Here is a 16,851-nt window from a genome sequence, read left to right on the forward strand (position 1 = left end):
AAGCTACCAGCACGACTATGTTTATTGCAGCACTATTTACTATAGCTAAGATATGGAACCAACCCAGATGCCCCTCAGTAGATGATGAATGGATCAAGAAAATGTGGTATATATACACAATGGAATTCTATAGTTGCTTTTAAAATGAGAGAGTCCATCGAAACTAAAGTGTATTTTTAAGAAAAAACAATATTTGAGCATACAAGCCAGATGTTTCCACATTAAATGTTGGATATCTTTATTTATTTATTTTGGTCGGTCATGGGGCTTGAACTCTGGTCCTGGGCGCTGTCCCTCAGCTCTTCAGCTCAAGGCAAGTGCTCTACCATTTGAGCTACAGCGCCACTTCCGGTTTTCTAGTGGTTTATTGGAGATAGGAGTCTCATGGTCTCTCCTGCCCGGGCTGTCTTTGAACCACGATTCTCAGATCTCAGCCTCCTGAGTAGCTAGGATTACAGGCGTGAGCCACCAGCGCCTGGCTGGATATCTTTTATTAATAAGGGGATACAAAACTCTTGAGAGAACAAGAAGCGATTCCATTCAGTTGCACACCAGAATTGCTTAGACTGGAAAGCCCCATATTAAATCACATAGATTATAAGGACAGGGTGACAATCATGGAATTAATCTCTAAGAAAATTTTTGATTTTCAATCCTTTTCTAAGAAACTTTTCACTAAGGAAAAGAAAAAGACCAATAATGAAACATTCTCAAGAGGACTAAAGAAAGAGCACGTTTCCTGGCTCCATTTAACCTTCATGTTTTTTCTCTTTCTGCTTCCATTAATAACAGTCATTATCATTTCTTTTCTATAATGATTGGGGCTTTTATTCTACTTAGAATAGTTACTTGCTTTTTAAAATGATTAAGCTGCAGATTTTGTACAATTTATTTACAGTGTTTCCCTAGTGGGCTCACCACCTGACTATTGTTCTTGATTTAACCCTTTTACCTCCATTCACTGATTTTTCCAAATAAGGAATAAAGTACTTTTACAGAAGATTTGTAGGAGCTCAATACATAGTCCAATGTAGGAGGCCACAGCAGGAGGGTCACTTGAAAATAGGACTAAAATAGGCAGTATATCAATATCCCAACTTTGTAGGGTACCTTTAGATTTGTGTACCTTCAGCTCCACTAGTTCTGCTTTGGCGTTCATACTTATGTAATGATAGAGTTGTGGTGATTGATTTGTTATGTCCTCATGTTCAGTAAATTCATGACCAGCGTTTTAAAGTTAGTATTATTATGATGTCTGTTACTTAGGTGCTCTCATCAGATGTTTCTTCAGGAACGGAGGCTGAGGAGGAAGATGATGGCATGAATGACTTGAATCATGAGGTTATGTCACTAATCTGGAGTGAAGACTTAAGGGTGCAGGATGTGCGAAGGCTGCTTCAAAGTGCACACCCTGTCCGTGTCAATGTGGTGCAGTACCCAGAACTCAGCGACCATGAGTTTATTGAAGAGAAAGAAAACAGGTGAAGACATTTGTTGTCCATTCCTCTGAGGTTTTTCTTACATTGGACACCGATTTATATTTGTTTTCCTTTAGGGTCTTAGCATTTTAAACCCTAAGAACATTAACAAAATTGCTTTGAAGTTAAAACCAACTACTCATTAACTTTTTATTAATTTTATTTTTTTGTTTATTTGGTACCAAGGAATCGAGCATACTAGGCAAGCACTCTACCACTAAGCCACATTCCTAGCCCATTTAAAATTTTTATGCATTATCTATGCATGTTTTCTAAGTGTATTTGGCTTTCAGTGATATAATTATACCCTCCTTAAAATATAACATTGTACTTCAGAAAAGACTAAAACCATTTTGCTGGTAATTACCTTGAGGACTTACAAGCAAAAGAAAACCCTGACTCATTGTCTTTGTCTTAATTAAGAATAGATTTAGAGTTGGGGTTGTGCCTTTAAACTCAGTAGTTCCTTTTACTTTATCCAAAATGTTATAGGAAATTCTCTATTTTTCTCCAGCACTTGATAATTTGCAATCAATATCATATACCTGTGACACTTAAGAGCTGTTGGCTTGGGAACTTCACCTTGTATTTTTTTGTGTTTTTGTTGGTTGTGGGTCCTGAACTCTGGGCCTGGGTGCTGTCCCTCAGATCTTCAGCTCAAGGCTAGCGCTCTACCACTTGAGCCACAGAACCACTTCCAGCTTTTCTGCTTATGTGGTGCTAAGGAATCGAACCCAGGGCCTCATACATGCAAGGCAAGCATTGTACCACTGAGCCACCTTCCCAGCTCTCACCTTGTATTTTTAGATTCTCTTATATTGTTTTCTGCCATGTTTTTGTCATCTGTCCCTGCACTGCCACTGCTGTCTTTTATCTTACGGTACTATTTCAAGGGGAGGTGCTACCACAACAACTTAACCACAGGTGACTGGAGACCTGAGTTAGTTAGAATTTCTCTATTACTGTTTGCTTTCCATATATACCTAGAGATTGGTCACCTGTAAATAAAAATATGTATGGATAAAGAAGTTCAGATTGTATTGCAGTTTTTACGAGAAGGGGCTCCAGAGCCACTGTCTTCTGGATGAGTGTAGATAAATTACTTAACCCGTTGTTGCCTTATTTGCTTTAGCTGTAAGAGTATTCATGATTATGACATTTATACCTGGGGTTGCTCTTTTTACCAAGTGAGTTCTTTTTATACAACATTGAATACTGCCAATAGTTTTTTCCTTTTTTTTTTTTTAGTACCTAATGAGATCATGATGCATCTTACCAGTGCCATTTTAGATTCACGGGATATAGTATTGTTGTCATTACTATGTTAATTTTGTGATTTCTGCAAGATTGAATTGGATAAGGTATAAGAACTCCACCAAAACATTCTGTGGAATGCAGTCTTTTGGGCTTTCAACAGCAAGATTTTCCTTTGTAATGAGCTAGATAGTGGTGGTATTGGGGGTGGTGGTGTGTGTGTGTAATTAGGGAAAAAAATATGTTTTAATAAGCTAGGTGCCGGTGGCTCACTCCTGCAATCCTAGCTACTCAGGAGGCTGAGATATGAGAATCACCGTTCAAAGCCAGCCCTGGGCAGGAAAGTCCATGAGACTCTTACCTCCAGTAAACCACTAGAAAACCAGAAGTGGCACTGTGGCTCAAGCGGTAGAGCACTAGCCTTGAGCTGAAGAGCTGAGGGATAGGGCCCAAGCCCAGAGTTCAAGCCTCATGACCGACAAAAAGAAAAAAAGTTTTAATGAATAGCTTTGTCTGAAGATAAAATATGGGCTATTCCTGCATGTTTTTAAAAAAATATTTTCAAATAAAGCTTTAAAAAGTGTTTCTTAATTATAAATTCCTACTTCTACATTTTTAGCTTTCATCTTGCTTTAGATACAATGCAGAGAATTTCAGGGGAAAAGCAGAAAAAAAAATTCCAGTTAGAGAGGTACCATCTTAACCTTGAACATAACCTGGTATATACTGGTATTATTAGTATTAGTTCGTAAATAAATCCTAGTCACCATGTAAGTGAAATGAATTCTCTGTTTCTTCTAGAGACACAAGAAATCCACTTACCTTCTTTCTGTGCATGCAACCACAGAGGTGATGGCATTCCTGAGGGAGTATTAACATAAAGGATGGAAGGAAGCTTCTGCATAAATTGAGGGCAGACTAAAAATTACATAAGAATGAAACTCAGAAACTTAAGGTTAACATCAATTGGAGTAGAATTGTAAATTTTCTTTGAATACCTAGGATGAATTTGTTTGGTTTGTAGGTCACCCAGGTTTAATTCAAAGCAACATAAAACAAAGAAAATGTGTTTCCCCTTCGAAGTTCCAAGTAGGAGCAAGCATATTAAAAGGAGAACAGTCATGTTTGGGTCGTTCACCTATATCTGTATAGATTTACTTTGAGGTGATTTCATCACACACATTATGCCTCTTTTTGAAATGCCCATGGATTGCATGACAATTCTGCTTTACTTTAACATTTTTTATATGTATTTTAATTGTAGATTGCTTCAGTTGTGTCAACGAACTATGGCTCTTCCAGTAGGACGAGGAATGTTTACCTTGTTTGCATATCATCCTGTTCCAACAGAACCATTGCCTATTCCTAAATTGAATCTAACTGGTATGTTCCGGGCTCAGTGAGAAAGGAAAATATACATGCATAATTGGGTTTGTTTGAATTCTTTTAATTAAAAACAAGAGACTTGCTTCTTGAACATGGCAAGGTAGTGTTTTACTGTAATTCCAGCTACTTGGGAGGATGAGATGTTATCTGTGTTTTTATGGAACCTGAAAAACAGATGGATATAATGTATTCAGTAATATATACTATAGTTTATAATACGTAGAAATATAGCCACGGTGTGTTTTCAATTGCGTAAATTAAGAAATGCAGAGTTTCACTCAGATTTAAAAGTAGCATGCCGGAAATGAGGCAGTAGCTGAAAGGAGAACACATACCCATCTTCCAAGAAAGCCAGTAGAGTTACTGTCAGTTATGTCTTTCGGAGGTAAAGCAACTTTGTAAAATTGAAATAGTTATTGAATCCAATGGAGCACATGGGGTATAGATGATCACTTATCTTTTCGACTGTTTGCGTAAAAGTCTATATACAATGTTTGGGAAGAAAGAAATCCTGTGGGCTGGGGCCATAAGTCAGTGGTAGAATGCCTGCCTAGGAAGCCCAAGGCCCTGAGTTCAGATCCTAGTAACACCAAAAAAACACAAAAAACAAAATAAAACAACAACAAATCCACAAAAGGAATCTTATGTAAAATTGACAGGTGATAAAATGTGTTTAATATGGATGATGTAATATCCTGGTAATGCTTAGGTGCCAGTAAAAAAAAAAAATGAACGTGCAATCATTATGTATTGCTGAATCTTTCTTAGTTCACATGATTTAAATTTTTCCATGATATGGATTCAGTTTTGTTCAAAATATTCTAGTAGGCAAAAAGATAAACAACAAAGCCATAAAAGTAAAAAAGAAAAGGGTTATCTTGTGGGGATTTTTTGGTTGTTGTTTTTTCGGTCATGGGGCTAGAACTCTGGGCCTGGGTGCCAGCCCTCAACTCTTTAGATCAAGGCAAGCACTTTACCTCTTGAGCCACAGCGCCACTTCTGGTTTTCTAGTGGTTTATTGGAAATACAAGTCTCATGGACTTTCCTGCCTGGGCTGGCTCTGAACTGTGATCCTCAGTTCTCAGCCTTCTGAGTAGCTAGGATTACAGGTGTGAGCCACCGGCGCCCAGCTTGTTTTGGTTTTTTGTTTTGTTTTTGAGCAAGGGTTTCAATATGAGGATAAGCTGTCCTTGAACTTGGGATTTTATTCCCTTCTTGAGTGCTAGAATTACAGATGTATACCACCTTGCCTGGCCTGGCCTCCTTTAATTTTAAATTAATTTTGGAAAAATTACTTTATTAAAGTAGTGCCTTTCCTAAGCTGACGTGACTTGGTTATACTTTTGTAAATTACTTCACCTCTTATGTACATGCTGAAGGAATTTTTCACTCTTTTTTCTCATCAATGATCTGCCTTTTTTGAGAAAGTACTGATAAGACCCATAAGACTTATTATGTTATCTAATTCCTCACTTGACTTAGTTTTAGGTATAAAAAGCAAATAGATTGGTTTTACTTTGTGCTTATACTTTGTGATCTGTGTGTATGATGTGTATATCAACACTACAAATATGACTACACGCTTAAAACATGCTCAATGTAAGTTTTTAGAATTCTTCATGTTTTAAAGCGCTAATAAACTTGATAACTTTATATAATTATATTTATTTTAAACATTACTTGAGCTAATATAGGACATTTATTTAATCATTTTTTTGTTTTTGTTTTTGGTCTGGTTGTGGCGCCTGAACTCTGGGCCTGGGCACTGTCCCTCAGCTCTTCAGCTCAAGACTAGCGCTCTACCACTTGAGCCACAGCGCCACTTCCGCACTTCTGGCTTTTTTCTTTTTGCTTATGTGGTGCTGAGGAATCGAACCCAGGGCCTCAGGCATGCAAGGCAAGCGCTCTACCACTGAGCCACCTTCCCAGCCCCTAATATAAGACATTTATATAGAGTTCAGTTTTTGCCTGTACTCAATAATAGATCAAAATCCAAAGAAATGAAGAAAGAAATCAAGCAGGACATACAGCATTGGTTAATTTGTGTTGTTTTAAAGTATACTGATCATAAAATTAAATTCAGTGAATGTTCCTTTATAGTTCATGTGTTACTCAGGCCTGTAAATAGATGCTTTTTATACAACTATCTCTAAAAACTGTTGTAAGGTAAATCATCCTAGAAGCTACTATTTAAAATATAGAATATTGAAGTCTTTATTATATAGCTAACAGGCTGCAGGCTGCCAGTTGTTCAAAGGCCTGCAACATGCAAATACACATAATACAGCTAGGAAACCTGCTAAAAAGGAAAGAAATAACAAAAACAATACCAACAAGCCAATTCAGCTCCAGTGGAGAGCTGAATTAGGATTCCATGATGACTGGAGACGAGACAGGACACAGGACACGATCAAAGGGATATATGTGGCATGGAGTCCTGGCCGCTAGGCTGGTCAGGGCCTAAATAGGTTGGCACAGGGGGCAGATCCTCAGGAAATTCCCAGTCCCAGGCACTGGACTGACAGATTCAGTAACCTATCCGCCAAGTGCCTGCCCTGCCCCTGTCTCCAGGGATCCGGGCACGCCCATTACCTGGGAGGCAGGTGATGGAGAGAGGGGAAGGGGTTCCTTCCTCCAGCATGAAGACAAGATGCCAGACCCTACCATCCACCATGTGGCCAATATGGCATTGGTCAGACCTGATCTCCTTACTTCAATACAAATTGATATTTTTAACAGAAGAATAGGCATATAGCAGTAGGGCAAGTTTACAAAGACCTTTTCTTAAAATATTTTTTCTTGGGCTGGGAAGGTGGCTCAGTGGTAGAGAGCTTGCCTTGCATGCATAAGGCCCTGGGTTTGATTTCTCAGCACCACATAAGCAAAAAGAAAAAGAACAGAAATGGCGCTGTGGCTTAAGTGGTAGAGCGCTAGCCTCAAGGTTAAGAGCTGAGGGACAGAGCCCAGGCCCAGAGTTCAGGCCCCACGACCTGACCCCCCCCCATCCAAAAAAAATAAATATATTTTTTCTTTAATGTATAGGAATAGGGTATTTGAAATTAATATAGGATAGGATATTTGAAATTGATGTTATTATCATCGGTATATATATAGTTAACATGTGGTGTTAACTACATGTTACATGTTAACTATATTTCTAATTAAATACACCTCTGCTGTTCAGCAGTGAGTATGCTAACTATATTGGTATATACTTAAATTGATATTCGTTATCTTACTATCACCGTATGCATTTTAGCAAAACATACAGTGATTATTTTATATAATTAGGTTTCTTCTCTTGTATCAGTTTTGATTAACATGTGAAAAGTGCTCATAGACACCTGATATTATTCCACATGTTACAGTGTTAAGGGTTTTGATTATAGTAAAAGTAATTGTATTTTTGGCTGGGTGTTGGTGGCTCATGCCTATCATCCTAGCGACTCAGGAGGCTGAGATCTGAGGATCATGGTTCGAAGCCAGCACAGGCAGAACAGTCCATGAGACTCTTATCTCCAATTGACCACTAGAAGTGGCGCTGTGGCTCAAGTGGGAGAGTGCTGGCCTTGAGCTGAAATGCTCAGGAAAAACACCCAGGCCCAGAGCCCCATGACTGACTGAAAAAACAAACAAACAGAAAAACAAGTAATTGCATTTTCAAAAAGCTCAATTTAACAATTTCATTGTGTGGATTCTTACTCTCTCAATGATAATTTTCCTTTGGTTGGATAGGGCGAGCTCCTCCTCGAAACACTACAGTAGATCTTAATAGCGGGAACATCGATGTACCTCCCAACATGACAAGCTGGGCCAGCTTCCATAATGGAGTGGCTGCTGGCCTGAAGATAGCCCCTGCCTCCCAGATCGACTCAGCTTGGATTGTTTACAATAAGCCCAAGCATGCTGAGTTAGCCAATGAGTATGCTGGCTTTCTCATGGCTCTGGGACTAAATGGGCACCTTACCAAGCTGGCTACTCTTAATATCCATGACTACTTAACCAAGGTGAGAACTTGTGAATCCAGAGCCTGGAAACTATACTTTACCTGCCTGTTGCATTAGCTCCTAATTGCTTTCTTGTCCTTTTGTCATTCTATGCCTCTAAATCCATCATCTCATAGTAGGCAGAGTAATCTCTTTAATTTATTTTTTTAAATTTTTTTTTATTGTCAAGGTGATATACAGAGGGGTTACAGTTACATAAGTAAGGGAATAAGTACATTTCTTGTCAAACTTGTTACCCTTTCCCTCATTTTTCTCTTACTTTCCCTCCTCTCCCAACCTTGCAGAGAGTAATCTTTCTAAAGTGTAAATTAATGTGTGTCACCTGGTCAGAACTACTTAACTCTCCTAGTGCTCTTAATGTGCTTCTAGGAGGCTGTGTGATCCTACTCTCTCCAGCCTTCCTCTTTGCCATTCTGCCATTGCCTGTCATTTTCCAAGCTTGGCTGCTTTCTTCCTGCCACTCTTGGCTGCTTTCTTCCTGCCACTCTTGGCTGGTGTGAACTTATCCTTCAGGTTACTAGAAATTCCTTCATGTAATCTTTTTTTTTTTTTTTTTGTCAGTCATGGGGCTTGAACTTGGGACCTGGGTGCTGTCACTGAGCTCTTTTGCTGAAGGCTAGTGCTCTACCACTTTGAGCCACCGTGCCATTTCCATTTTTTGAGACTCTTCTCTCCAGTTAAGAGGAGGACTTTTTTGCCCTTGCTGGCTCTGAACTACGATCCTCAGATCTTAGCCTCTGTGTAGCTAGGACTACAGGATTGAGCCAACAGTGCCTGACTTATCTAATCTTTAGAAATTCTTAATAATTCAACCCCTTCTAATTTAAAATATTAGTCTCCTTTAAAATACTATAATTGGTCTGGGAGGGTGGCTCAGTGGTAGAGGACTTGCCTTGCATGCCTGAGGCCCTGGGTTCGATTCATCAGCACCACATAAGCAAAAAGCCGGAAGTGGCGCTGTGGCTCAAGTGGTAGAGCGCTAGTCTTGAGCTGAAGAGCTGAGGGACAGCGCCCAGGCCCAGAGTTCAGGCCCCATGACCGGACCCAAAATAAATAAATAAATAAATAAATAAAATACTATAATTAACTTTGTACTTTCTTGTTGTTGTTGTTTTTTCCTGGTCCTGGGGCTTGAACTTTGTGCCTGGCCTTGTTCCTGAGCTCCTTTTTGCTCAAGGCTAGCACTGTACCATTTGAGCCACACGCCACTTTCAGCTTTTTAAAAAAAAATTAGTTAGAGATAAGTCTTATAGACTTTCCTGCCAGGGCTGGCTTTGAACCATGGTTCTCAGATCTCGGCCTGCTGGGTAGCTAGGATCACAGGTATATGCCATTGGTGCCTAGCTTTCATACTACTTTTGCCCTTCCTTCCTTCCTTCTTTCTTTCTTTCCTTCTTTCCTTCTTTCCTTCCTTCCTTTCCTTCCTCTCTCCCTTCCCTCCCTCCTTCCCTCCCTGGAGCTTGAACTCTGATGCTGTCTCTGGGCTTCTTTTGCTGAAAGTGAGCATTCTACTACTTGAGCCACAGCGCTACTTCCTCATACTCCCTTTTTTTTTTGTCAGTCATGGGGCCTGAACTGTGGGCCTGGGCACTGACCCTCAGCCCTTCAGCTCAAAGCTAGCACTCTACGACTTGAGCCACAGTGCCACTTCTGGCTTTTTCTGCTTACATAGTATTGAGGAATAGAACCCAGGGCCTCATGCATGTGAGGCAAACACTCTACCACTGAGCTACCTTCCTAGCCCTTCTCATACTACTTTTTCATAATAGATTTGTATCTTCTTTTTTTTTTTTTTTGGTCGGTTGTGGGGCCTGGGCACTGTCCCTCAGCTCTTTAGCTATAGACTAGCGCTCTACCACTTGAGCCTCAGCCCCACTTCCGGCTTTTTCTGCTTATGTGGTGCTGAGGAATCAAACCGAGGGCCTCATGCGTGCAAGGCAAGCACTCTATCACTGAGCCACCTTCCCAGCCCCATATTTGTGTATCTTCTGTTTTAACACTTTCCTATTAGATCACTAATGAGACCAAGGACTAGGTATGTTTAGATTGCCACTATCCTCTCAGTGCCTGTCTCATAAAAGTACTTGGCTGAAAATAGTAGATAGTATTTTATTTAAATCTATGCATTTGTTTTGGGATTATTTCTGAAGTTTTATCCCGTTTTCCATTATAGGGCCATGAAATGACAAGCATTGGACTACTACTTGGTGTTTCTGCTGCAAAACTAGGCACAATGGATATGTCAATTACTCGTCTTCTTAGCATTCACATTCCTGCTCTCTTACCCCCAACGTCCACAGAGCTTGATGTGCCTCACAATGTTCAGGTGGCTGCTGTGGTTGGCATTGGCCTTGTGTATCAGGGGACAGCTCACAGACATACTGCGGAAGTCCTGTTGGCTGAAATAGGTAAGGGTTGGTAAGCCTATTCCTGAGCCCCAGTGGTCGTATATGAGTATATATTTTATACTACTGCATCTTTACCCTGTCTGTAATGTCCCAGTGTTTATTCTTTTGGACAGTAGCACTTGAAAGTGATTGATTTCTACAACCTATATTTTTTCCCCTCCTGTATGTGTATTTTTAATCATCTCTAGATCAGTGATAAAACCAAATGCAGTATAAATACTTGTTGGTACGGTGTTGTTAAGGGAATGACAAGAAAAATAGTCTATATGTTTAGTATTGTAGGTAAAGTGTTTTACCCACAGTTGGTTGAATCCTGGATGCAGAACCTGTATATATGGAGGGCCAACTGTATCAATGACAGAGTTTAGTTTATGAGTTAGGAACAGTAACATTAACAACAACAATAATAAGATGGAACACTTATAATAATATTTCACAACCAAAGTTCCTTAAAAGTTATAAATTTTTGTTTCTGGCTTTCATTTATTATTGGATTGTGCCTAATTGCCAGGAAGTGAAACTGAAAAGCAAAACTTTGGTTAATGAGAATTACTGTATTTCACAATGGATTGTTGAAGAAACATTGTTTTTTGATAAAATTGCCCTTTAATACAATTTTGATCTGTTAGCTCTTGCCACTGTAATACTAAACAACCAACTACAAAATTGACTTGGTTGGCTCTGCTTCAAGGCTGTAGATCTGCAGGTCACCTGCTGTGGTGTTTTGCCTCAGGCCTGATAAAGAAATTGACAGAATTGAACTATTCCTGTCAAATTATGTAATACCATAAGTAGTTGAGCTTGAAAATACTCAAAAAATATCCAGCTTTTTGTATCCAATATACAAGATTTCATGGTGTAGATACCATTTGGGATAATACTATACTGAGTATACTCATAATGAGTGTATATCTTTTACGCATCCTGGAAGGTAGCTCTGTAAAAATGTTTACAAGTTAGGATCTTAAGAGGCTGCCTTGACCTGGGTTGCTCTCTCGTTACAGGGCGGCCTCCTGGTCCTGAAATGGAGTACTGCACTGACAGAGAGTCATACTCTTTAGCTGCTGGCCTGGCTCTGGGCATGGTTTGCTTGGGGGTAAGCAGAGTCTATACCTTCTTGTTCTTCAGTTAGGATATCTGTATGTTGATATGAATAACTTTGACACTTAACTCAAAATGTCATTCTAAACTAAGCTAGACTAAACTTGTTGCCCAGACCTTCTTTCAGTATTTTTCAAAGTACTGTTTGTGAATAAGAAGATGTGAAAGTGACAGCACCTCCCAACAGAAAAGTAGTGAAAGCATGTATAATGGGGAACCTTAAAAATCTGCAGTGATTGCTAGAAATAAACCCAAGCCTTTGTTCACTGTTTACCCTGTTGAGTTGCTATAGTAACATTTGCTTTGTGAGGCATCAGGTTGTCCTGTCTTTAACTTTGCTAAAGAGACATATACAGAATTAGCAAAATTATTTTTAAAATAATTATTTCACTTGGAATATAGTTCCCTTAAACAAACCTCCAGTACAGTCTGATGGTCAAGAAAGTTCTGATGAATGTGTTTTCTTCTCTGTTCATTTTGAATATCTACCCAGTGTTTGGCTGCCTGTTGAGGTTCTGACTTTACATCTCATATATGAGCTAAAGAGGCATGTGCTACAATGGAAAAGCATCATACTGAGGATTGGGACCTGAATCTTTTGGTCCTCATTACATTATTGTAATTATTAAAGAGCCCCATCGACTGTTGAGCCTTATTTTATATCTAGCCCTGTCATTTAAGAGCTTGGTAACCTTGAACCTTATACCTTTTACACATCTCATTCCTAATCTTTAAAATGGGATTCTTGTTAGTAGCCATTAGGTAGGGCTGTTGAATTAAGTAACTCATGTTCCTGGCATGAAGCAAGCATCTGTAACCATTATAATTAATGTTAATGGAAAAATTCACAGGTGTTCAAGTGTTCATAGATCAGATTACAGTTACTGAAACATTTACTGAAACATGTATGTTTTGAAGCTTTAATGTATTTTATGAAGTGAAAGATAAATATAATTTTATGAGATTGTCACAAATAGTGTGAATATTAACTTGTGAATAAATGTTTATTTGGAAATGTAAGCAAAATAAAAATAGAAAAACTAAATTAATAAAACTAAAATACCTTGCTTTGAAGTTAGTTCTTTCTTTGTCATAAGTATGTGTTACAGATTTCTTCTACAGGATTTCTTTTCACATCTGTTACTTTGTTTTCCAGCATGGTAGTAATTTGATAGGTATGTCTGATCTCAATGTGCCTGAGCAGCTGTATCAGTACATGGTTGGAGGTCATAGGCGCTTTCAAACTGGAATGCACAGGGAGAAACATAAGTCCCCAAGTTACCAAATCAAAGTAAGTTCAAATCAGAGTAACACAGGGAAATGTCAGAAGCTAAAAACTTAATTTAACATTTGTAAATATACTCATTGTTAAGCATAGGCTGGTGCTGGTGTTCAGAAATTTTTATAACTCAGAACTCTTACATAAATACCTTTTCTTTGAACAGGAAGGAGATACCATAAATGTGGATGTGACTTGCCCAGGTGCAACTCTAGCTTTGGCTATGATCTACTTAAAAACCAATAACAGGTATTTGCACCTAAATTTGTCCCTTACCATGACTCTGTGACATGCTTTCTGACCTGAAATTATTTGTATGTTATCTCTTCTTTGCTGGAGCAGCTTGATGTCCGCTCTCCCTAAATCAGTTCTGCTGACTTTATCTAGAAAGAAAATGTTTATCTAGAATTTATATATTTGGCTATATTAATGCTATTTGACACCAAAATCCAGGAATCCTTAGTTCTCTTATATCACATGGCATAGTATTTTTATAAAATCTATGCCTATCCTGCTTGTACTTTAAATCATTGTTAGATTACCTGCAGTATGTAATATTATATAAATGTCTATCCTACTTTATTGTTTATGGAATAATGACAGAAAAAAAGACTGGGTGCCAGTGGCTCATACCTGTAATCCTAGTTATTCAGGAGGTTGATCTGAAGATTGTGGTTCAGAGCCAGCCCAGGGAGGAAATTATGTGAGACTCTTTATCTCCAATTAACCACCAAAAATCTGGAAGCTGTGTGGCTCAAGTAGTACATTGTGAGCCTGGAGCAAAGAAAAATCTCAGGGGCAGTGCCTTAAGCCCTGAGTTCAAGCCTCAGGACTAGCACAAGAAAAAACAAAAGAAAAAAGACTATATGTTTAATATACTTACAGGTTTTTTCTCCCTCTATATATTTTCAAAAGAATGCAGAATTCTTTTTATGTGGTTTGTAATTAATGTCACCGCCACAACAACGGTGCCTGTTTCTTTTCATTCATTTTGCATTTCTTTGTGAAGGTTTGGTGAAATCCAAAGTAGTTTCCACTTATAAAAATGGTATCTACTTAGTTCCAAAGCTTTTCTAATGACTAAACCTACCTTCCCAGTCTCCTGTAAGCTTAACATTTGAAAGTAGGTTTTTGGCATTTGTTACTATCTTTTGCATAGAGGAATACATTGTGTAGAAGATATATACAATGTTTTGATAAGTTTTATTTAAAAAAATACTCGAGGTTTATGAAATCTCAGTATTCTGAATTCATCCTTTTAGAAAAGTTATGTAAAGAATTATCAAAGTAATAGAAATATATATTCATATATTATTTCTATGAATGTGTATGTTGGAGATATTTCATTGAGCAAAACAAAACTTTGGTTGATCCATCTGCCCTCAACGGAACTTACGTAAGTCATAAGACGTACATTATATTAGTGAGTTGAATAAAACAGGTTGATTGGTAATGTGAGAAGAAAGGGTTTGAAATAAATCTTGAGACTCTTGTTTACCTTGTCCTGTCCTTAAGCACTAACCTTCACTGCTGGCTCCCACCAACAGATCCATTGCAGATTGGCTCCGTGCTCCTGATACCATGTACTTGCTGGACTTTGTGAAACCAGAATTTCTTTTGCTTAGGGTATGGTGCTTTGTGGTTTTTCATTCCTGATAACTTGTCAAACTTAACTTGTGATTGTGTAATGTTCTTTTGAAACTTAACAAATTTAACTTTAGGAGTTTTAGAAAGGGTGATCTTGTGATTGTGTAATGTTTTTTGAAACTTAACAAATTTAACTTTAGGAGTTTTAGAAAGGATGATCACGTGTGTATATATAATATTTAGAATGACATTTCAGCTTCTCAAATTATTATGTAAAATGTCCTAAAAAGCAAAACTAGAATTTTATTGTTTTATTTTACAGCTTAAAAATTATGATTAATGCTGATAAGGATAATAAGGATAATAGCTGTTTGTCAGTTACCTGAATTTTTTTGTTTGTTCTTTTTTAATACCTAAACTTACTATGTTAAAACTTATAAATTATCATGTGCAGACAGTGATACAATTCTTGCCTTTTGTGATTTTTTTTTTGGGGGGGGTCCGGTTGTGGGGCCTGAACTCTGGGCCTGGGAGCTGTCCCTCAGCTTCTCAGCTCAAGGCTAACGCTCTACCACTTGAGCCACAGCACTACTTCTGGCTTTTTCTTTTTGCTGATGTGGTGTGGAGGAATTGAACCCAGTGCCTCAGGCATGCAAGGCAAGCGCTCTACCACTGAGCCACCTTCCTAGCCCTGTGATTTAAAAAAAAAAAAAATAGAATTTTTCTTTTATCAGCAAATGAAAAATCTCCAGTCCTTAATGATGGTCAACTTGGTTTTAGTTTTAATTTTTTTTAATACTGAGTCTGTATTTTAATGAATAGCTTAAGTAGATGCTATATACTTAGTTATTTTTCTAAATTGTCATCAGCGAGGATGTGATTATTAGTGACCTTAATAATACCAGTGTTACAAAATTTATGCACTTTGCCTGCTCTAATTAATTTCATTTGTGATTCATTTTTAAGACACTTGCACGATGCTTGATTCTGTGGGATGATATTTTACCAAATTCCAAGTGGGTTGACAGCAATGTTCCTCAAGTAAGTACAAATTAGACATACACACAAATACACACACACACACACAAACACAGTATTGGGGTTTGTACTCATACTTGCTCATCTTGCTTTCTTGGCTGTCATTCTATCATTTAAACAACATCTCTAGTCCTACTCTTATTTAGAGATGGAGTATCCTGAATTTTTCTGCCTGGGCTGGCCTTGGATTGTCATCATCTTAATCTCAGCCATCCAAGAATGTAGGATTATAGGTATGAGCCATTAGTGCTCAGCAATCTTATGTTTTAATAACATAAATTTTTTTGTAGGATTTTTCAAGACTTTATAAAATATTTTCTCTTGTGAAGGAAATTTAATCAAACCATCTCTTTTGAAGAGAAGAAAGTTTCATTTTAATATTACATTCTGAATACTATTACATTTTGGCCCTGCTTCTCTAGAGATAAAGGTGGTTTGTGTGAGTGTGTGTGTGTGTGTGTGTGAGTGTGAGTGTGTCAGTCTTGGGGCTTGAACTCAGGGCCTAGGCACTGTCCCTAAGCTTGTCCCTAAGCTTCCTTCACTGAAGGCTAGCACTCTACCACTTGAGCTGCAGTGCCCCTTCCCGCTTTTTCTGTTTATGTGGTACTGAGGAATGAACCCAGTGCTTCATGAATGCTAGGCAAGCACGCTACCACTAAGCCACATTCCCAGCCCCTAAAGGTTTTTTAAATATTAAACACACTAAAGTCTTGTAAAAGTTTTTAATTTTATTCTTTTGGAGGTAGTTGGAATTGAACACAGGATCTAGAGCCATGCTCTTCTCTCTTTTGTATTGGTGATTTTACAAGTGGGATTTTGCTGTATACCAGGGTCAACCTAGGCTACAGTCCTTTTACTTGTAGTTCCCTGCGTTACTGGAGGTGACAGGCATGCCATTTCACTCAGGCATTCATTGAGGTGGAGTCTCTTGAACTTTTATGTCTGGGCTGACTTTGAACCCTGATCTTTTGATCTCTATTTAACAAGTAGGTAAGATTATAGGTTCAAGCTCCATACCTAGCTAAAACAGTTTTGAGGTTTTTTAATTTTTTTATTTTCTTTTTGTACTGGGTCTGGGATTTTAATGTAGGGCCTGGCACTGTCCCTGAGCTTCTTTCACTCAAGACTAGCACTCTACTACTTGAGCCACACAACTCCCCTTCTGGTTTTTTTTATTTTTTTTTTATTTTTTTATTTTATTTTATTTTTTTTAAATTTTTTATTGTAAAGATACTATACAGAGGGTTACAGTTACATGAGTGAGGTAATGAGTACACTTCCTCTTGAACATTGTTAGCCCCTCCATTGTTTTC

The 16,851-nt window shown here is 38.2% G+C and overlaps 1 protein-coding gene across 1 annotated transcript in view; it reads left to right on the plus strand.

The window, feature by feature from the left end:
- Nucleotides 1-16,851, plus strand: part of Anapc1 (anaphase promoting complex subunit 1) — a 115,826-nt gene that overhangs the window by 57,503 nt on the left and 41,472 nt on the right. The window contains exons 25-33 of the mRNA XM_013019714.1: nucleotides 1,267-1,481; nucleotides 3,997-4,115; nucleotides 7,854-8,125; nucleotides 10,299-10,533; nucleotides 11,538-11,629; nucleotides 12,791-12,925; nucleotides 13,080-13,162; nucleotides 14,461-14,539; nucleotides 15,467-15,541. Coding sequence (XP_012875168.1) covers nucleotides 1,267-1,481; nucleotides 3,997-4,115; nucleotides 7,854-8,125; nucleotides 10,299-10,533; nucleotides 11,538-11,629; nucleotides 12,791-12,925; nucleotides 13,080-13,162; nucleotides 14,461-14,539; nucleotides 15,467-15,541 — 1,305 coding nt within the window. The remainder of the gene's footprint in view (nucleotides 1-1,266; nucleotides 1,482-3,996; nucleotides 4,116-7,853; nucleotides 8,126-10,298; nucleotides 10,534-11,537; nucleotides 11,630-12,790; nucleotides 12,926-13,079; nucleotides 13,163-14,460; nucleotides 14,540-15,466; nucleotides 15,542-16,851) is intronic.

This window comes from Dipodomys ordii, unplaced genomic scaffold (assembly GCF_000151885.1).
Source record: "Dipodomys ordii isolate 6190 unplaced genomic scaffold, Dord_2.0 Scaffold47, whole genome shotgun sequence".
In the NCBI taxonomy this organism is placed as follows: domain Eukaryota; kingdom Metazoa; phylum Chordata; class Mammalia; order Rodentia; family Heteromyidae; genus Dipodomys; species Dipodomys ordii.